Source organism: Pristis pectinata, chromosome 21 (assembly GCF_009764475.1).
Source record: "Pristis pectinata isolate sPriPec2 chromosome 21, sPriPec2.1.pri, whole genome shotgun sequence".
Classification (NCBI taxonomy): domain Eukaryota; kingdom Metazoa; phylum Chordata; class Chondrichthyes; order Rhinopristiformes; family Pristidae; genus Pristis; species Pristis pectinata.
The window spans coordinates 11190024-11212755 of NC_067425.1; the positions used below are offsets into that span (position 1 = coordinate 11190024).

At 40.3% G+C, this 22732-nt stretch overlaps 2 protein-coding genes across 6 annotated transcripts; one reads left to right on the forward strand and one right to left on the reverse strand.

Moving 5' to 3' along the window:
• Positions 1-1668: 1668 nt before the first annotated feature.
• Positions 1669-12609, reverse strand: exo5 (exonuclease 5). Of its 4 annotated transcripts, none has more exons than XM_052035588.1 (6): positions 12540-12609; positions 10206-10305; positions 8746-9011; positions 6754-6858; positions 6186-6358; positions 1669-4271 (listed from the first exon to the last, which is right to left on the reverse strand). In XM_052035588.1, the coding sequence occupies exons 1-6, from the start codon at positions 12559-12561 to the stop codon at positions 3804-3806; spliced, it is 1134 nt and encodes a 377-aa protein (XP_051891548.1). In that variant the 5' UTR covers positions 12562-12609; the 3' UTR covers positions 1669-3803. The 4 variants fall into 4 exon arrangements, with proteins under 4 accessions (XP_051891548.1, XP_051891547.1, XP_051891549.1 ...); XM_052035587.1 differs by having other exon boundaries at positions 12361-12609; XM_052035590.1 differs by lacking the exon at positions 1669-4271 and adding an exon at positions 5951-6080 and having other exon boundaries at positions 12361-12609.
• Positions 12610-12852: 243 nt separating this feature from the next.
• On the forward strand, positions 12853-22732 carry c21h17orf97 (chromosome 21 C17orf97 homolog). 2 transcript variants are annotated; one of them, XM_052035725.1, is made up of 2 exons: positions 12853-13471; positions 20487-22732. In XM_052035725.1, exons 1-2 carry the CDS (start codon positions 13297-13299, stop codon positions 20933-20935), a joined length of 624 nt encoding a protein of 207 aa, XP_051891685.1. In that variant the 5' UTR covers positions 12853-13296; the 3' UTR covers positions 20936-22732. The 2 variants fall into 2 exon arrangements, with proteins under 2 accessions (XP_051891685.1, XP_051891686.1); XM_052035726.1 differs by having other exon boundaries at positions 12887-13438.

Sequence of the window (22732 nt, forward strand, 5' to 3'; positions counted from 1 at the left end):
AAGGGCCCTCGGTGTTCTTGTACACCAGTCACTGCAAGCTGACATACAGGGGCAGCAAGCTACTAGAAAGGTAAATGGAATGTTGGCTTTTATTACAAGAGAACTGAGTACAGGAGTAAAGATGTCTTGCTGCAGTTATAAGGGGCTTTGATGATACCACACTGGAGTATTGTGTACACACCTTACCTGAAGCATGGATGTACTTGTAGAGGGAGTGCAGCAAAGGTTCACTAGACTGGTTCCAGGGATGGCAGATTTGTCTAATGAGAAGAGATTGGGAGAGGTGGAATACCAAGCACAGCCTGAATGCTAGAAAATGGAATTACTATTGATAAAAATAGCCAGCACAGAGAGAGTGGGCTGAAGGGCCTGTTTCCCTGTTTTATGACACTGCCGGAATTCTTGGGACAGAGAACATAGACCATTTGGCCCCCGGAGCTGGTTCAGCCATTCAAAGAGGTGAGTTGTAACTAAATTTCACTTCCCAATCTTTATTCCATATCTTTGGTTAATAAAGATCTATCAGTCTCAGATAAAAAATTAACAACCAACACTACATCATTTGCTTTCATACAGAAGTTCCACATTTCCATCATCCTTCTGTGTGTTTACTAACTTCATTCCTTTCTCTATCATGCAGACCATTTACTCCAGGCCCTTTCAATTCCTCTTAATATTTTGCCCATTTGACTAATCTGTTAATACCCTCGTTCCCATTTACAGTGCATCAGATCCATTTTATGGGCCCTTCCACCCAACTCTCCTCCAACTCCATGCAAGGGTGACACAGTGTTGCAGCCAGTAGAGCTGGGCTCCATCCCGACCATGTTAAGTTGATATGTTCTCCCTGTAACCTCATGGGTTTCCTCCTGATGTTCCCGTTTCCTCCCGATGTTCCCGTTTCCTCCCACATCCCAAAGATGTATGGGTTGTAGGTTAATGCCCACTGGAAATTGCCCCTAGTGTGTAGTGAGTCATAGGATCTGGGAGGAGTTGACGGGAATGTGGCGAGGATTAAAAACATGGGATTAGTATAAATGGGCATTTGATGATCAGCACAGACTCAGTGGCCTAAAGGGTCTGTTTTCATACTGTATGACTATTAAAGACAAAGGTACAATGGATCATATGTAGAAATGAGCCAGTAGTGTTTACACACAGTTGTCAATGTTCATACTGTATCAAACCTGTCAACTGTGCTTCTATCCTGCTAATGTGCAGTTTTCTGCATTCTGGTGAACTTTGATATGGCTGTGCTGTGGAATATTTGTACATTACTCCAATTATGGAGTTTCTCTGTCTGCCAACGTGTATATTTGGAGAAACTGTTGTGGATGTGAGACATTTTCCATGTGTTACACAGCCTAAGAAAATCGTGGTCACATTTTTGCCTGCCGTTGATGTAACTTGATAGCAAGAGGGAAGTCCTGCATGAAACAAACTAGTATACCTTCCATGTTAACACTGGTAAAACTGAAGAAATTTACAGCTGGCTCAGAGGAATCATTACAAAAAGGAAAAAATCTCAACATACAACAGCCATCAATAGAAACTTTACAAGCAGATTTGTCAGCACTTTAAAGAGAGAAAAAAATACCACTTTTATACAAACTCATAAGTTTTTATTATTTTTGCTCAAATATCACAATGTCAGCAAGGGTTGTTTAAAGTTTAAAATTGTAGTGGGTATTTTCATTGCAGTAAATATATGGTGCACAATAAATGCTATTTTGTCAAAAATAGCTCTGGACTATATACAAACTTTTGGAGCTTATAAACAGGATTGTAATATCTAACATCAACTGCAGCTTATCCTTCAACAAGTCAAAGGCTCTGAAATTAGTCATTGGAATATTAGTAGGCCAATTCTTAGGTTTCATGTGAAATACTTCTTCCCATTTAAGATACTGTAAAGACTTTATTTCTCCTTTAGGATACTGAGATGTATTTTTTATAGATGCATTCAGATGTGTGTGAGGGGCATAGATATGGTAGATAATGAGAAACTTTTCCCCATCACAGAGGTGTCTACATCTAGAAGACATAGGTTTAGGATAAGAGGGAGAAGATTTAGAGGAGACTTGAAGAATTGTGTCATCTGGAGGTGGTTGAAGTCTGGAATGCACTGCCTGAGAGGGTGGTGGTGTTAAACAAGTACTCTCTAAGATTTAAGAAGAATTTAGATTAGCTCTTGAAATACCATGGCATAAAGACTAAGGGGCAAGTGCTGAAAAATGGGACGAATACAGATTGGTACATGATGACTGGCTAGGACAGTGGGCTGATGGGCTGTTTCTGCCAATGTATAACTGTACAACTTTCTGAGATGTTACACCTGCTGGTGTAGCTGCAAGGCTCAGTCTTTGCATTATTCCCTCTTTCATCATTACTGCTGCCCCATCTTACCTCGTTTTATTCCCATTCACTGTTCCATAGACTCTATATCTACTGTAACCAACCTACTTGTAAAGATGTTGTCTGCTGATCTTATGCCATCTTCTAGAAATTGTACAACAATCCATAGATCAATCTTTCCCTCGTTCTTGCTGCTGGTATCAGAAGCTCACAAATGATGTGGAAATTTGAAGGCATTTTTGTTGAATACTAACCCCTGAATAAAACTCCAAAACACCATGATGATTATAAGACTGAATGAGGAAAATGGAAAGCAATTTTTTTTTAAAAAAAGATTTTGTCCCAGCATGTCTGATAACTCAATGGATTCATCCAACTGCACAGGGAAAGTTGAATGTACTATCTACCAACCCCATGTGGTTATCTTTGGACACTGGGAGACAAGGGTATGCATGTGATGTCTTCACTCAATGAAAAGCCTGCAGAAATCCAGGGTCACAATTTGCATTAATATGTCTCTTTATGAATAAGGGTTACCTGGATAAGGCACCTGAAACCATACCGTAACAAGTCAGTTTTTTTCTAAAGGGGGGCTGGGATAGGGAAAAAGGATTGAAGAGTGGAATGTGAAGTTTGAGAATTATTATTTTCCCTTCAAACTCCCTTTGTAGTTTACAATTGCAATTCCATGACCATTGAGGGATATTCTAAAAACTTCCAGTAAGAACGGTCAGATAGCAAAGCATTAAGCTCTAGTCCCTAAAGCCTTTGAAATGGAAGAATCTGGTAAACTTTTTAATAAATACACTGGTTGAGTCACTACTTACATTCAGCTAAATACAAACTGTGTGTCACAACACAATAATAATCGCAGTTAACAACTTTAGCAGTTAGTAGTTCTTTGGAACATCATGTGGTTGTGAAATATGCCAGAAAACTCCAAGTCTTTTTTTTTCCCCCCCATCAACTACATGTGGTCAGAAAACTCAAAAAAACATGCAGGATTGCATTTCCTTTATAACAGTGAATAAAATGGTATCTGGTCAAACTTTCAAGAGATGCTGCAAGAAATATTGCCTCTTGGCAAACCTGGTCCACTAGTAGTCTTATTTGTCCAAAATGCATGGACTTGTTAACAGATAAGTTGTCATTATCACAACGCATTTCACATGTAAAGATGCTTTCAATTCCACAGCACTGGGAACTCCCCTACATGTAGAGTACAGGACTGAGGCAGTAGAAAACCATTAATTATAACTCACTCTGCTGTGAGCATGGCTCCTTGTGATCATTTTGTCCAGCTGTGTATCCTGGCCAGCGGAATGAATCACTGGCAATGATGTGCTTCATTTATCAAGAGGCATTTGGATGTTAGAGAGCTCATCATCTAGCATGCTAAAAGCAGGCTGACAGCAGAGGAGAAATTTGATGGCCAAACTTGATCATCTTCATTTTCTATGATTTGCTTGATTCTTCTCTGCGGCTTCTTCAGCTTTCTTCTTTCTCCACTGACAAATATCTGCAAAGTCGCACGTCCGACATTTCCAAGCCTCTTCGATATCCACCCCCTTGGCCTCCCTCTGGCCCTTCCAGAAGGAGCAATAATATTTCAGCTCCTTTTTAACCCACTCCTCTTCAAAGCACACCACTTCTGTCCCAATTACAGATGCATCAGCTTGGTAACAGTATTCTATCTTCAGGATGTCAACAGTGGGGATCTCAGTGTACATCAGGTTCAAAAATATTAAATCCAAGAGGCCACCAAATGTGTTTACAGACAATCCTATCTTCTGAGCATACGCTATGACCTCTGAACCAAAGCTCCGCTCTGTTTGTAAGTGAAGATGGTGAATGATTGTGTCTTTGTTCAGCTGGCCTTTGATCATAGCCTCAAAGAGAAGTTTGTATACACTGACCTGGTAATAAAAGGGATTTAGATTTACTACATCAAAGCTATCCTATCTGTGTACCACAGAGACAACACCTGCTTGTCATTCAGATCACATACGAGGGATCATTACGTAGTCCCTAGTTTTGTGGCATAGAAACATGAAATAAACTGAAAAAAACAGCAGCATGTTACTTCTACTGAATCAGCCACCAAATCATCTGCCAAGACATTTTGGCATTCAATTTGTGGAGCATCCAATTTATAAATAACATAACTGTGGTAGGAAGTAAATACTCATATTTAAATAGCTTATGTTTAAAACATTAGCTGATGTGATGTTTTAAAGTGTGTGAGAACTGTTAGTTAGGTGCAACAGATATTTGCCACTTATTAGCAGCGTGAAATTGGTTGGTCAGTGTGACAAAACTGAAGCAACACTTGAATCTGGTAATCATCTTATTCCAATGTTGAGATTTTTAAATAAAACTATTTTTCCCCCAATTGGTTTCCATGATTGCAGGCTTTGAAAGCATATACAATACATTAAGAGCAAATAGTTCATCTTTTTGAGTAACAAATGATTATTTTATTAGCAAACAAACTGCTAGGGGAACTCAGCCAGTCAGGCAACATCTGTGGAGGGAAATGAACAGTCAACATTTTAGGTCAAGACCTTTTATATGGACTGAAAGATAGAGGGGGGAATAGCCAGCATAAAGAGGTGAGGAGAAGGGGTGGAACAAGAGGTTGCAAGCAATAGGTGGATCCAGGTGAGGAGGGGTGATAGGCAGATGGAGGAGGGAAGGGTGGGAATAGTGACAGAGGCTGGGAGGTGATAGGTGGAGACAACAAATGGCTGCAGATGATGGAATCGATGGGAAAGGAAGGTGGAGCATGGAACTAAATATTTTATTATATCTGACAAATCCTAGCAACCAAATTATGGTTTGTAAACCTAAGTGCTTTTTTTAAATCAAGGTGATTTGAATTTTCTCAGAATGATATGGTAGGTTAACTAACTCTTGCAGGTAAGAAACAATTATAAAATTAAAGGAACTGGGTATCTAGTCTATGAAAGAATAGCCAAGGTATCGACTATTTACACTTATTATGCTCCTTACAAGGATTTAAATAAAAATTCTGCACAATACTTTGATTGTTGAAGAATAACTTGTTGACTGTATAATTAATACATTCTCTTAATAAACCTAAAAGTGTGGTCCAGGATGATTGCTTGCCATCTTTGAAAAAGTCTTGAGAGAGACATAAGATCATTTATAACTAAACAAATAACAGAACACTTTTTCTATTTGTTGATTTGGGAATATCACCGAATGCACTTCGATGTGATGGAAAATTAAGTCATTCTCAAAGGCCACATAAACTGGGAATCACCCAACACGTTAACGCAACCATAGAAGGGTAAGCTAAAGATAGACATAAACATAAAAGAAAATTGCTTTGTTTTGAAGATATTCTTAACATATTTAATATCCAATTGAACCATTGATTCAAGAAGAAGGTGCCTCAGTTTGACATTTGAAAGATGACACTTCCAGCAGTGCAGTATACCATGTTTCTGTACCGGATTTGTGCATTTTAGACCCGATTGATGGCTTGAACCCAAAATCTTCTGACCCAGAGGAGATTGTACTGTTAAATAAGCCGCCCAGAAAAGTATCTGAAAATTCCCCTCCAGTATGCACTTTAGATTTACTCTAAAGCACAAAAGATCCATGTTAGGATGGTATAAAATCTAACCTGTGATGTACACTTTACCAATGCAGTTGGATGTGTCTGCCCAACAAAATCTGGGAATGACCAATCACTTCTTCTGAAATATTAAAAGTAATGCAAATAATGGATGGGAATACGCTAATCAAAAGTAAGTTGGTGCAAAATTAATACATTTCAAGTGATTCTTGCCCTACTCACTCACTTGTAAATGATAGCTCTTCCTCTGGGCTGCACGGGGTAATGTTGGTTGACCACGAGTTTTCAGTTCGTGCAATTCCAGTTCACCACTGGAATTATAGCACAGCTCATCAATCACACCAACCAGGAAAATCCCCTCCAGTTCTCCAAACACAGGCAGCTCTCGGACACACTCCCCTGTAAAATGCACAACCAAATTACTTCATGGAATTATCAGGCTATCTGCTAAAGATTTTTAGTCCAACATGACTTACTGCCCAAATCCAACTGGCTTTCAGCTTGAATGTGTCAATTCTCAGCTGAGATTACAAGTGGAGCACCTTGCCCTTAAACGGGCCATCCACATCCTGAAGAGACCAGCAAAGCAACGTTTTAAAATGGAAATCAATTTTCATCCACTAAGTCAGAAAAATCGGTGATGCTGCAGAAAAAGTTAGGAACCAAACATCCAAGCTGAAGATGCTTTGCCAAGAAAAATAATACATTTATCACATTAATTTTTTTTTGCTGAAATTCAAGTTCCCTACCTTTAGTGCCTTTTATTTAACAACCTGTCAATATCTTTTACATACCTGTCTGCAAGAACTGGATCATTGAGAGAAAATTAAGCAGCTTAACACCCCAACTATCTTCCTGGCTCTCTATATTTATTGGGACAACGTCCTGGATCTCCAACTCTAAAGCAAAACAGAGAGAAATTAACTTTTTTTTAAGAACACAATCCATTCAATGCAACACTGTATAGTGTAATGTGATACCTATATGAAATAAGCTGGACAAAAATCGTCAGCTTTAAACCTGTCACTAAATCTTTGAAAAGGGTTGACTTTGAGGTAAAATTCAATCTTACCATGCCCCATTTAGCAATAAAGAGATGCCAGGTTTTCATGGGAACTGCTGGTTTAATCACACTGTCATCCCTCAACAGCATCTGTGCATATTCCACAGCATCAGTTAAAAATAGATAAATAGTGGTTTATTCAGACATAAATTGTAAAGCTTTTGATGCTGAATTAGGCCATCTCAGGCAATATACCAGCCAGGGACCTACACTTAATTACCATTTAGTTTCCCTACCAGAAAATGCAGGTGTGTCCGGGTTGGATTTGGCTGCACCATACCACACAATTATCAAACCAATGACAAGTATATGAACATGCAAAGGAGTCGTCCTGATGGTCCCGTAAGCCTGGTCCACCATTTCATAAGATCATGCTGATCCAATTGTAACCTCAACTCCATATTCTCATCTACCTGTGATAACTTTCAAGCCCTTGCTTATCAAGTTTTGCTTCATCTCCATCTCAAACTGCAACTCCCAGCTTTAAATTCTTCTACAGGAGGAAACATGTCCACTTTATCAAGAGCCCTCAGGGTCCTAAATATTTCAATCAAATTTCTTCTCATTCTCCTAAACTCCAGTGGATACGAACCTCCCATATCCAACCATTCCTCACAAGACAATTCACCCATTTTAGGTATTAGTTGAGTAAGTCTTCTCTGAACTGCTTCCAAAGGAATTAACATCCTTAAATAAGACTGTTATTGTACACAGTACTCAAAATATGGTCTCAGCAATATAACTGAAGCATAACCTCCCTGCTTTTGTATTCAATTCCATGAACAATAATCTATAGCACCGTTAGCTTTCCCAATTCCTTGCTGTAACTGCATGCTAGGTTTTTCTGTGAATCATGCACTATGACAGCCAAACCCCTCTGCAGTTCCAAGCTCTGCAATTTCTTGCCATTTAAATAATATGCTTTTTAAAATTTTTTTCCTGCTGAAATAGACAATTACACATTTTCCCACATTATGCCAAATCTTTGTCCACTTATCTAACATCCTTTTATGCCTCACCATGGCATCTTCACAACTTACTTTCCATCTCAGCATTGTGTTATCAGCAAATTTAGTGACCATTTCTCCAGTCCATTCATCAGTCATTTATATGAACTCTAAAAATTGAGGTCCCAGCACCAACCTTCGTCGCACACCCCTCCTTACACCTTTTCAACCAGATTCCAAGTAGCCAGACAAGATTCTATCCATGCCAATATGTTATCTTCTATATCATGAGCTTTTATTTTCTGCAATCATCATACATCTTAATCATGTACCAATAAACTTTAAAATTAAGTGAAATTTCTAAATCTGAGGCTAGAATTTTTGAAAAGGTTGAATACAATCAATTTAGTAGAGCTAGTGAAAGCTTCCCTTACAGCAGTATTTTATTCCTCTGCTCCATTCCAATTCTTAAATTTATTTTACATCTCTTTTGATTATTCTGGAGACATTACCAACCCCTGTATTTTCCTGATCCACCAGGCAGACATTTAGTCAATCTGCCCTTTAGAGGGTGCTCCTGAGCTGGTTTTCAGGAGGTGCACAAAAATAATCCCTGCACTCAACAGCTTATTTTGATTTCCCCCTATTTGACATTATTGGTTTCTAAAGGGGTTGAGACCTGAAAAGCACCACATTTGGAATTGTGGTTTCAGTTCTGCATCTTAGCTTATTTCATTGCAATACTGGGGCCTGTTCCCTGGAGTCTGATAGGGTACCTCTTGCCAGATGAATGCTGCTACCAGTTTTCACAACTGGTACCTCATCACGTAGTTGTTGAATGTGCGGCAGTTCCATCCCATAGACCACCTGCTGCTCACACCAAGCCTGTCGACTCAGGTCTGTGACACTCAGGTACTTTCGATCAAACCGTTCCAGTGGGATCCTATTGTCCTGCCTTCTCCTTTTGATGCTGCTGCCTTCACACTGTGAATCAGTTCTATTCCCTGACAGAGACAGCTGAATGGAAGATTGCTCATGTCCACTGTGGAAAAAATAAGACTTTTTTGGCAAAAGTTCTCAATGCAGAGCATGGACAAAGTTAAGCAAAGAGCTCCTTTTAACTTAAGAGGAAATACAAGTAACAGCCCACTAAAATTTAGATGAAAATACCTTGAAATGTGGTTAGTGAAAATGAATTTTACATTGGCTGATTAAATTATAAGAAAATTATAAGGGTGAATTTAGTGTCAACAAAACACTACATTCACCCTAAAGAAATAATTTCACAAAGACTACAAAAGACAGCATTATGCTAAGTGAAACCACCACCAAGATCTTACAAGACTCAAAGAATAGAATGATTAGATACTGATTCAGGTAAACTACAAATACAAACAACAACTCCAAGCTAAATTGCTAGTTATCATAACACACTGCAAGGATTAGCCAAGATAATGGCTATTAATTTGCAGCTGTAATGACAGCACGACTGTCAATGCTTCCCACCATCACTTTGAATTAGGCACGTAGACTGTTAAAATGCACAAGCCCATAAGTATGTGTTAGTGATTCCTGGAGACACACGAGACTGTACATGCTGGGATCTGGGGCAAAAAGCATACTGCTGGAAGATGCTTCCTGAGTTCCTCCTGCAGTTTTTTTTTTAAATCAGTGATTCCTCTCTCCTCCACAGGGGGCAGTCTTTCCCAAAGCAATCAACATAGAATTATTGATGTGACATTCTTGCTGTTAAGATTATTACGTCTTGAAGAATGGCATGCAACTAAGTACTTAGGCCTAATTATTGTTGTAGCACATCTCTGGCCTTGATATTTTGTGTGCACATTAAGAGCAGGTGATGAGGGGTCCAATTCCAAAACAATCCTTTTTAAAGTCCATGATGTTTCAGATGCCAGTTTAATCCTGATTTATGCCCAAATCTTTATTTGCCCTCATATAAAATATGTAAAATTATTATTTTAAACATAGTAGGTTTTTTCACTTTTTTGTTCGGTGGGTGTGAGAATTTTTCAGGGAGCACTGTCCATTTTTTTCAGTGATGTCGCTGTTGTTGTACCAGACAGCAGCTCACACTGAAAAAGGGAAAATTCACAATATTGTGCCCACTGATTCTTTGCGGACAGGTTTCCTCAATGTCGCTGGTGAGCACTGCTCTTCGCTGATGGACTGGAATATCTAGGCCATTAAATCAATAATATTAAATACATGAAGTAACCTGCAGGCAGCTTTATCTGTTCCATGGCCAGTTTGGTCAGACTCAGACTCACTAGATTTGCTCAAGGTGTGGTCATCTCCTTCACATAGCTCAGTCCCTTCTGGAATTCAGCAATTTGACAAAACAACATTAGATATTCTTCAGAAAACACTTCTCATCACATATTTTCAAATTAAAATGTTAGTTATTCTAACGTACAAAACCTCACATTTCCAACATTTTACATTCTGCTAAATAAGCTTGTTTGGCCTACTGCATTTCAATGCCAGCCTCTGCCTCATTCATTGGCAATTATGAAGTACAGCCAACTTTTCTGAAGAAAACCAAGTTTATAATTGCCTATTACAGGTATTATGATACATAAAATCAACAATAGTGAATGCTTTGTTACTGTAATCCAAACACCTTGAATGCATTCCTCTGGTGCCAATTAACCAACATTTACCATTGAAACAACACCACTGGAACAGATTGTCAAGTCATTTATCTTGATGGTTTTTGTGGGATCTTGCTATACAATTACAGTACAATGATGCAGCTAGTAGAGCTTCAGTCACCTACATTCAATCCTGATTTCTGGTGCTCTGTGAGCTGACAGCCTTAGTGGACTGAATGGCCTCATTCTGTGTCGTAAAGAAATACAAAATATTTCGGCTGCAGCATTTCTCTACTTCACTGCACTGACAATGTTTCACAAATGCAGTACTTCATTGGCAGCAAACTTGCTTATGACCTCAAAAAGTGCTGGATCAATGAAAGTTAATGACATCGTTTTTTTTCCTTGCATGATATAGCTGTACCTAATTCTGGGTGGCTCTAGCCACCTCAAGGTACAGCAGTTAACAGAGCATTCCTCCATGGTCCAAGCCCACAATAGATGACTGTATCCTAAGTTTTGCTGATCTCACCTAAGACAGTGCCAAACATCTCTTTGATAGAAAAAGTACAAAAGCAGAGTATTTTTGTAAATAATGAGAGTTTAAAAGCCATTTGTATTTAGGAAGGCTTGGATATCCGTGTACATGAATCACTGAAAGTCGATGTACAGTGAGCTACCAGAATGTTGGCCTTTACTGCAAAAGGATTTATGTTCTAAAATAAAGATATCCTATTTCAACTACATAGAGGCCTTGTGAAACAGCACCTGGAGTATTGCATTCTCCCTAATGAAGGATATACTTGCAAGGGTGACAGTATAACAGTAGAATAAAGATTCACCAGAATGATTCATGGGATTGGGATTGGGGGGGGGTGGTGGTGGTGAAGGGCAGAAGATCCTTAACCTCAGGGTCTACATTCTCCTGATTTTAGAAGAATGAGACAATCTCATTGATAACTCTTACAGGACTTGTCAGAGACATATGGAACCAAAAGTCAAAACTGAAAGTCAGCTATTCAAGACTAGGTGAAGAAGGAATTTCCTCACTGAGGGGAGGGAACCTTTGGAATCCTTTCCACAAAAGGGCCATGTAAGCTCAACTGCTGAGTAATTGGAAATTTAAAAAAAAAACTGAACATGCTGGATATATGGCATATTCCACAAGGCACTTTTTCAGCACTCGACAATTTCAATTAACCAGCCTTTCCACTTTGTACCAAAAACTGGCCTTTTCTCATGAAAGGTCACCAACCTGTAACACTAACGCTATTTCTTCTCTCCACAGATGCTAATTGTTTACTCCCAGCAAGAAAGCAGGGGGAGCTTGCCTCACCATTCTATAGCAACCATTGCTAATGTGGACAAATACGAGTTCCCTTTGAAAGAAAAAGTAGAAAAGCAGGGTAATTGTTAAATGTGGGGGGGGGGGAGTGGGAATGAGTTTACAAGTCGTTGGTATTCAGGGAGGCTGTGTACATGCATCACTGAAAGTCATTGTACAGTAAGCAACCAGGAAGGAAAATTGTACATTGGCTTTCAACTGCAAAAGGATTTAAGTTCTAGAAGAAAGGTATCCTGCTTCTATCACATGGAGCCCTGGTGGATCAATACCTGGGGCATTTCATTTCTGACCGGCCGCACTCTCCTGCCTGTCCTCCCATTACCCCGGGCCCCCACTGACTAGAAATCCCTGTCTTCGGTGACATCCCCTTATTTTAACAGAAAAGCCACGGGCGGCTTGTCGGAGAGAGCATCGCCGGGTGAGGCGCGACGTACCGGGCTCGCTGCTGCACTCGGGCTCTGCGGCCAGCAGCTCGGCGTCGCTCAGCTCCCGCTGCATCCCCGCCGTCCCGTCCCGTCCCCGTCAACATTCCCTCAGCCGGCTTCCGGCTCCACGCCACACATCAGCTCCGCTTCCAAATATCATCCCCAACACGGCCACGCGTAATTTTTACTTTGACATCGGGCTTGCTGCATCAATTGTCCTTCGTTGCCTCCCTGCCCCCAGGGTAACGAAGAATGAAATGTTTAACGGGTACCCTCTCCCTCGGGTAGATGAGCTGCTGCACAAGCCGCTGTACTGTCGCGGAGTGATACCCGACCTGTGAGCCACAACAGGAAAAAAAAAGTAAGAAACAAACTATAGACATAATCGTGACCAGGATAGAAGTATAATCTACTGTCTCTTAAATTCTGAAACCGTGTTTTAATTATTTGTTGATTTTTGTTTTGATGGACTTTTTTTTCTGGCGCGGGTGCGTCGCTTTTGGGAAGGGGGTAGAGCGGCGTCGCCATGGTAACGCGTCACTGGGAGCAAGTGGACCCTAAGCCTTGTGCCTGGGCTGGAGGGAGACGTTAACGCAGGTCGGCAGAGGAAGGAAAAGAGACAAAATATATTAACTAAACTGCACATGAAATAGTAATAAGCAGCCTGCTGCTCTGCATTTAAGAACAGAGCAAACCAGATGATATTGCATTGAATATAATCCATGAAGAATCTGAAAGGTCGAAACCCAGGTTCGTCGAAGCAGAGAAGTTTTAACCAAAGTTAGTAGTCAATTGTTGCTGGGCTTCGAGAGCCAGCCAACGTGCATGGAAGCTTTTTCTTGTTTACCCACAGCCCCAGAAGACGTGTGTTATTCTGGAAACTTATAAAAGTTCCAGAACTAAACTGATGCCACAGCTTGGGTTAGGAAAGGCTGCGAGCTGAGGATGGAAGGCAATATACCGCCCAGCAGGCACAAGGCTAAGTCATCCACGAATTTGACTGGTGATTCGGCAGTGAAGAAGAAAATTAAGAAAAAGGGAGTGAAGGAAAAGAATAATTCCCGTAAAACTAGAAGAAATTCTTCAAGTACGCCATCAACCTCAGATGAGACTGTAATGGGTAGGATGAATAACATTTGAATAAGGATATGAACCCCCCCCCCCCACACACACACCCCACTACCCTAACCCCACCCCACCCCACCCTACCCTACCCTAACCCCACCCCACCCACCCTACCCTACCCTAACCCCACCCCACCCCACCCATACCCTACCCTAGACCCCCATTCCACTCGTTCTAAACCCTGGTTAAGGTCACCTGCTGCTGAAACTCTCCGTTTCTATAGACTTATTTATTCTAATACTCTATTAAGTGGCTTCTTATGTTTTACTTTCTCTAGACTCAGGGTCGTCTAAAACTCTGCCACGTACTAACTTGCACCAAACCTCATTCCCACTTTTGCTGGCTGACTTGCATTCACTCCTAGGTAAACAACACCTTGATTATAAATTTGAAACCATTGTTTTCAAATTCCTCTATGATATTTCTCCTCCCTGTCTGTAATTGCCAGCAGCCCTTTAACTTCCTGATACCTGCTCACCTTTAGTTCTGGCCTCTTGATCATTACTGAATTTAATGACTCCTTCTCTAACAGCTAGGCCTCCAGCTGCCAAGGTCCTAAGTCTTGAGTTCTCTCCCTAAACATTTCCACCTCTCTGGCTTTCTTCCCAATTTTGAGTAATATCTAAAAAGGTACCAGCTTGTCATTTGTCCAATATAGCTTGACATCAGTTTTGGTTTGGTACTGCTCTGTGGTGACCTGAAACATTCAGCCTTTTGAATGCCACAGACTGGCTAGCTACCTTCCTAAACTTGCATGGATATCTTTTAAGGCTGCGGCCATTTTTGTCTTTTTTCCACTTCTAGATTTGTGCAGGTAAGGTTGAAAATAAATGAAAGTGCACACACTGGGGTGTTATTCAATAATCCTAAATTCAGCCTATTCAGTGCAGTTAACAATAACAATTTTTTTTTATTTCTGTTGAAATTGAAAATTTTAGGGCAAACCTTTGAAATGAAGAAACCATGGTCACTTCTTTTTGAAAAATAGGCTTGATCTCTCTGGTAATATTGAGGGAGAGCAGATATCAGTACATCATTTTCACAAAAACATACATGTGTGGGCTTGGGACAGACCACAAGACATATGTGCAGAATTAGGCCATTCAGCCCATCAGGTCTGCTCTGCCATTCAATCACGGCTGATTTATTTTTCCCTCTCAACTCCATCCTCCTGCCTTCTCCCTGTATCCTTTGACACCCTTACTAATCAAGAACCTATCAACCTCCACTTTAAATATACCCAGTGACTTGGTCTCCACAGCCGTCTGTGGCAATGAATTCCACAGATTCATCACCCTCTGGCTAAAGAAATTCCTCCTCATCTCTGTTCTAAAGGAACGTCCTTTTATTCTGCAGCTGTGCCCTCTGGTCCTAGACTCTCCCATTACTGGAAACATCCTCTCCATGTCCACTCTGTCCAGGCCTTTCAATATGCAGTAGGTTTCACAGGAGCCCTTGGACACATACTCTCCTTCCTGACCCACCCTCCTGTGCACACACTGTTCTCCAGCTCCCACCCTGTGTCCTCCCCTGCACAACTGCCCATGTTCCCCGCCCCTGCCTTCATCCGCAACAACTGTCCACATTTCCAGCACTTCCCAGTCCCAGGCTCTGCCATACACGTGCTCATCTTTCCAACCCAAGCTCGAGCCACACACCTCGCCCACATTCCCGGTCCCTGCTTCCAGCCGCACACCTGCCCATGTTCCCAGCTCCGGCCACTCATCTGCCCATCTTTCTGGCCCCTGGCTCCAGCTTACATTTGCCCACATTTCCCATCCTGTTATTGGAAGACCCAAACCAGAGCTGTAATGGATCAGGATGTAAACAATGAGCTGTTTGGGACTTGGAGAAATTCTGTTCCAGAGGGAAATCTAAGAAATTTGCCAATCTTTTAAAGTTTACTTTAAAATTTATATGTATTTACCTACCTATCCAATATCAGTTGGACTGGGGAGATGCTTCTGGAGACCAGCACCAGTTCACAGGTTGTTAAAAAAACACTGTGCAACATTAAATGTAGCATATGAAAGGAAATTTCTGAATATATGTGTCAAATTTGCAAAAATATAAAATATACAAGCTATTAGAGTGCTAAACAGTATTTACAACTCTGTCTTTGAGACAGACAACTACCAGTGCCTGTAACAAAAACAGCACCTCAGCTGAGAACAGATGGAAGCACACTTCTTCAGTGTTGTAGAACAAGAAAAGGAGCAAAGAGAGGGACTATGAGGGAAATATATACTATATTTCAAGGAAAATACCAACCAAGCAAGCAGCGGCTTTGGAACGATCATTTGGCTGATGTAACAAATTATCTCTAGCATCTATTAGAAAGAATTATTAACAAAATTAAAAGACAAAGAAAGAACAGGTAAATAGTGAAGGGTGATGGGCTTAAAAAGAGGCAAGAAAATTGGAGAGGTAGAAAATTTGCAAATGTTCTGCAATAGAAAAAGAGACTGGCTAAGAACAGTGGATCTTCCAGCCCTAAAATCACGGAACAGGCCATCAAAGGTGCAGCTCCTATCAAGTCAGTGTCAGCGAGGAGCCCCCAACCATCCAAAGTGCCCGTCCACTTTCTCTTGGATGCCAGCTGGTTGTTTCCAGTTTTGGCCCATGTTTTAGATTTTGCTTCTTATTTCTCTGACGTGTAACTTTTACTATACTTCCTCTTAGTGATACTTTAGTGGCTCAAGCAGAAACTGCCACTGACGTAGCTTTCCACACTGCTGCAAGCTCTGTAATACAGAATGGCAAAGTGCAGAAGAAACCCACTCAGGCCACCACCCCGTCCCAGTTTTTTGAAAATGTTTGGTTAAATCCTCTCCCTCTGTTTTTTACTCATGTTCTTGAAAAAACATTTCTCCTTCAAGTATTTATCCAATCCCCTTTTGAAAATTACAATCAGCTCTTCAACACCTCACTAAGGATTGCAAATCCTGAGCACACATCGTATTAAAAAAGCATTATGTTCTCCCTGATTTATTTACCAATCATACTACATCCATGATATCTGAATTTCCTTTCTTCAACAAGTGCACACTACATCTGAACCATTCTTGAGTTTAACAGCTCTGTTGAATCTCCTTTCAAACATCTTTGTTCAAAGGAAATAAGCTGAGTTTCTCCAGACTATCCACACTGCTGTCTTCCCACAGCTTTCACCTTCCCCCAGTCCCATGGTATCTCGTATTTTGCAACTATTTGGTATAATTTTCCGACTGCATTCTTCCCACAACAAAGCCTGGCCACTTTTGGTGGTGTTGGACAACCAGTAGGATCCGGAGGGGTCTTGATAAGGTGAAAATGGAAAGGACATTTCTCCTTTGGGTTGAGAATCTAGAGCTGGAGGGTGGGGGTGTCAAAGTTCACAAATAAAGAGTCACCTTTACTTGAACAGAGGTTGTGAATTTTTTTCTCTCGGAAGGTCATGAGTCTTTGAATTTCTCTTCAAAGGACACTGGAAGCAGAGCCTCTGAGTCATAGAATTATAAAGCAGTACAGCACAGACACAGGCCCTTCGGCCAAACCAGTCCATGCCGTGTTTTTAAGGTAGGGTTAGAAAGGTTACTGGGGGTAGGCAGGAACACAGAGTTGAGGATACAAATCTGCCATAATCTTCTTGAATGGCATAGCGTACTTGCAGGGCTGAAACCCCTTCTCTTGCTTCTAATTTGTACATTCACTTTTACAATGGCATGCAAAAGTTTGGGCACCCCTGGTCAAAATTTCTGTTACTGTGAATAGTTAAGTGAGTAGAAGATGAACTGATTTCCAAAAGTCAAAATTAAAGATGAAACATTCTTTTCAACATTCTAAGCAAGATTAGTGTATTATTTTTGTTTTGTACAATTTTTAGAGTGAAAAAAGGAAAGGGAGCACCATGCAAAAGTTTGGGCACCTCAAGAGATTTGAGCTCTCAGATAACTTTTACCAAGAATCTCAGACCTTCATTAGCTTATTAGGGCTATGGCTTGTTCACAGTTATCATTAGGAAAGGCCAGGTAATGCAAATTTCAAAACTTTATAAATACCCTGACTCCTCAAACCTTGTCCCAACAATCAGCAGCTATGTGTTTCTGTAAGCAGCTGCCTAGCACTCTGAAAACTAAAATAAATGATGCCAACAAAGCAGGAGAAGGCTATAAGAAGATAGCAAAAGCGTTTTCAGGTAGCTGTTTCCTCAGTTCATAATGTAATTAAGAAATGGCAGTTACAGGAACGGTAGAGGTCAAGTTGAGGTCTGGAAGACCAGAAAAACTTTGAGAGAACTGCTTGTAGGATTGCTAGAAAGGCAAATCAAAACCCCTGTTTGACTGCAAAAAGACCTTCAGGAAGATTGAGCAGAGTCTGGAGTGGTGGTGCACTGCTCTACTGTGCAGCGACACCATGCACAAATATGATCTTCATGGAAGAGTCCATCAGAAGAAAACCTTTCCTGCGTCCTCACCACAAAATTCAGCGACAGAAGTTTGCAAAGGACATCTAAACAAGCCTGATGCATTTTGGAAACAAGTCCTGTTGGACTGATGAGGTTAAAGCAGAACTTTTGACCACAATGAGCAGAGGTATGTTTGGAGAAAAAAGGGTGCAGAATTTCATGAAAAGAACACCTGTCCAACTTTTAAGCACAGGGGTGGATCGATCATGCTTGGGCTTGTGTTGCAGCCAGTGGCACGGAGAACATTTCACTGGTAGAGGAAAGAATGAATTCAATTAAATACCAGAAAATTCTGGAAGCAAACATCACACCATATGTAAAAAAAGCTGAAGATGAAAGAGAGGATGGCTTCTACAACAGGATAACGATCCTAAACACACCTCAAAATCCACAATGGACTACCTCAAGAGGCACAAGCTGAAGGTTTTGCATGGCCCTCACAATCCCCCGACCTAAACATCATCAAAAATCTGTGGATAGACCTCAAAAGAGCAGTGGCATGCAAGACGGCCCAAGAATATCACAGAACTAGAAGCCTTTTGCCAAGGAAGGATATGTGAAAATTCCCCAACAAGAATTGAAAGACTCTTAGCTGGCTACAGAAAGCATTTACAAGCTGTGATACTTGCCAAAGGGGGCGTTATTAAGTACTGACCATGCAGGGTGCCCAAACTTTTGCTTCGGGCCCTTTTCCTTTCTTGTTATTTTGAAACTGTAAAAGGTGGAAATAAAAAAGTAATCTTGCTTAAAATATTAAAGAAATGTGTCATCTTAACTTGCCTTTTGGAAACCAGGTCACCTTTTCTCGCTTAGGCTATTCACAGTAACAGAAATTTTGACCAGGGGTGCTCAAACTTTTGCATGCCTCTGTATACGTTTGACATGTTTCATGTTGCAACCTAGTAAAGCTCATTTATTTTGCTACATCTACTTAAATTGTGCTGAGCAAATAAGACATTAACACGAAGTCCAGGCAGGTCTAGATGTATTCTCATAGTGATGACTTACTTGCCCCAGGCTCTGTGCAGGTTTCCACAGAAACAGGATAATGGCAAGGCGTGTACATATGAACTTTAACGTCTGTTTTAGCAAGATTTCTGCTCACTGTCGTGGCAGAGCTAGCACTGCACTGTGGGAAAACGCCCCAGTTGCCTGAAGAGTTCGTCCATTTTAGAGCACAAATTCCACAATCAAATTCTGCTTATTATTGAATGGTAAGAGCAGCACCACCCTTACAAAAAGGTAATATTGTTGCAACTCAGCCAATTTCTTAGTAGATGAGCTGAAATGGAATGTTTCCACGAATTCCAGTAGATGGCACTCTGTGATTAGAAACTGTGAAACAGAACAGCCCTGATGACTGGAATAGTAATGATTATTCTTGGGTATCTGGGGATGATGCAGGTATTTGCAAAACTGCAGGGTTTATGTGGCATCTCAGGTCAAAATCTTTTGTATATGGCAGTCGAGCTGTTAAGATCAGGGGTGAGTTAGAGGATTAAGTTCAATCTCAGTTACATTTTATAAACTTTTACCTTTTATATAATATTCTTCTACATGATGAACACCTGCCTTGCACTGTAAAATATTACGATTTGTTTCACACCCACAAATCCCCCATTGCAGAAAGCGCCCGACTTAAATGCAATCTAGGGACACACTCAGCTGTCCATAAGAGGAGTTACCATTCACAAACATCTTAAGAAATTCAGACGAGTGTTAGGAGGGAATTAAAACAGGTTGCTTGTTTACTTTTCCATCAGGATTTAGATGATAAAGGTTTGCATGAATGAGAGAAATCAAGGAAATATGCAAGTTAAAATGGCAACATAGTAGCACAAAATCTGTCTTATATTGGTAATTGGTTTACTTTTGTCATATGTACTGAGATGCAATGAAAAACTTTGTTTGCATGCCATCCAGACAAATCATCCCAAACATAAGTACAGCGAGGTAGTACAAAGGGAAAAGCAATAACAGAATGCAGAATATAGTGTTACAGTTAGAGAAAATACAGTGCAGCTAGACAAATAAGGTGCCAAGGGCCATGACAAGGTAGATTAAAAGATCAAGCATTCATCTTTATCGTGCAAGGGGTCCATTCAAGAGTCTAATAACAGAAGGATAGAAGTTGTCCTTGAGCCTGGCGGTGCGTGTTTTCAAGCTTTTGTTTGCTGTTTTTAATAATTGCAATATTGTAAACAATTGAGTAATAGTATTGTGCAAATTCATCCAGCGAGACTCAACATGCCTATTTCCTGATTTTATCTGTCATATTGATATTCAGACCAGAAGCTAAATCTTAATTATAAAGTATCAGCAGATAAAATTCACCTATGACAACAATCTATTCCAAATCCAATGAAAAAAGGAGTTCAGAGATATTGTAATAGCCTGATTCTTTTAACATTAGTAAGTCTTCACCCTAAATCATTTTAGTGCTTTCTTAAACCTGTAGACTGGGCTTGCTTCCAGCAATCTACCTGATAAATCGAACTCCTCAAAATACTGTTTCTTTTTAATCAACCACTGCCATGCAGCTAATATTTCCTTGTCTCTCTAGCTCATAAACGTGGGAAAAGCAACAAACTGCATGCTTCTACGGCACCTCCAAGCATTGAAACATCATCTAATCAAGGGGATACAAAGCCATGTCCAGAACCTATGGAAAACAGTGATAAATCTGATGGAGATAACAGAGATCACACCGAAGCATCCTCTATTTGCTCCATCGACCAACTTGCTACCTCCGTAAATGAATCTCTGCGGTGGGATGGAATTCTTGATGACCCTGTAGCAGAAGAGGAGAGGATTAAACTTTACAAACTAAATCGGCAGTTGAGATACTTGGCAGCCCAGAACAGTATGCGCAAGGAGATCCAATTCTGCCATAAGGACCTTTCTGATACTCGGCATCAGAAGGAGAATCCGTATATCACCACCAGTAAAATGTATCAGCAACTAGCCTCAAAAGATCATGCTAACTCTTACTTTATGGGCCAAAAAACCTGAAGTCCAAATGCATCGAAACTGATGCAGCCAGAGTCAGAGGAACTACTCCTCCAATCACAGACTGTTTCTCATAGTTAGAAAGCTATCTGTATTAATGTGAATTGGGTTTAAAATCACCTTAATGTATAATGGTGTTTACAAATACTTGAGAAAGGTCTTAAATTGAATCAACCAAAACTCAAGTTGGTAGGGCAGCATCTTGTTTTATACTTCCATCTTCAGGTTCAGAAATTGGTGTGCTCTTTTAATATTGAAGTGATCTGGATAGGATTAGAGTATTGCAGTGCTTAAGAAATTTTTTTTTAAAAAATGATTGAATCTGACTGAGTTCCCATTTTCTGGAGAAAATAAGATCAGTGACCACTCTAGTTTATTCCAATTATTATCAGCACAAATGGGTAAAACAGTTGGTGTTTTAACCAATACAGTCTAATGGCTTTTTTCTCCCTCCTGTAAATTCAGACCAAATCAAACTTGAGCTGTTTGAACAGATGTCTGTAATTGATAACCCAGGACACCAAGCACCTTCTCTTGCCATAGTCTTGTTCCTTAGCGAGAGACGTTACGAAATGGTGATAATCTGATTTTAAGGTGGAGTAAAGTCCCATCTTCTCATGTTCATCCATTAAAGTTATGGATCTTTTCAGTATCAGCTTATTTGCAACACGTGGGTAGCAGGATCAGCAGTCAAAGACTTCTGTGTCCCATGTGTATGCTCTTGCAAAAGCCCTAAGGTTTAGTGACTTGTAAGAGGGTAGACTAATTCTGCAGTTTATCTCAAATAAGGTGATCAAACTGATGATTATTTAAGTAATTGTTCCATTGGGGTGAGAAACCATGTAATTGAACCCGCAGCTATGAGTGGCCAATTCACAACTAGCATTCGCAGTACTTTGAACTGGAGTCTCCTCTTAAATAGCACATTCAATTCAATAGTGAACGCTTAACTAAATTCACACTAAGGACACTTCGACAACCAACTCGGAGTGGGAGGGTGGGGCGGTGTTGGTTACTGGGATGACTTATAGGAATGAAAGAAAAGTAATTTTCAGTTTTATGAGGATGGTAATTTGTAATCTTGACTTTTTTGCTATATTTGTGTATTTAAAGTTACAAATCCAAAATCATTGCAAATTTATTGCATGCACAAAAATACCTCATCCAAATTACTTTTATAAGTTGCTAACAACCTCTGATGTGTAGAACTATTAGCAAAACTCAAGTCCCAGATTTAATAATTAAAAAGCAAAAATTTGCGAAAGACGACATGTTTGATATACTCAGGTCAGGCAGCATTTGGAGAGTCAGAATGCTTCAGGCCGTTGATCTTTCTCAGAAGGTGAAGAGGGGAGGAGGAATGATTCTGATGAAAGGTCATGGATGTGAAAGATTAACTCTTTCCTGTATAATTTTGCCTTGGAGTATTCCAGCGTTGTCTTTACTTATTTAATATTTGTCCTATGGTGCAGTTCATCAAGGACTTAGTCTATGATAACAGAATCATATAACCACAGATCACCACAAATCCCCCTCCCCCCACGTATATATCAATGCCATAGTTTCTAAAGCTTCTACACACTCAGATAATAAAAGACATGCCTATTAACATGAGGAATTTATATTGGATTGGCTCTATCAACACCATCTAGGACAAGGTAGCACACCTGATAGGCATTCCACCCTCCTCAATTAGTACACCATGCTGTAGTGGTTTTCCTCAATAAGGTCATGTGTCAGAACTCACCAAGGTTCCCTTCAACAACATCTCGCAAGCTCCTGACTCTCATTATTGGTAGG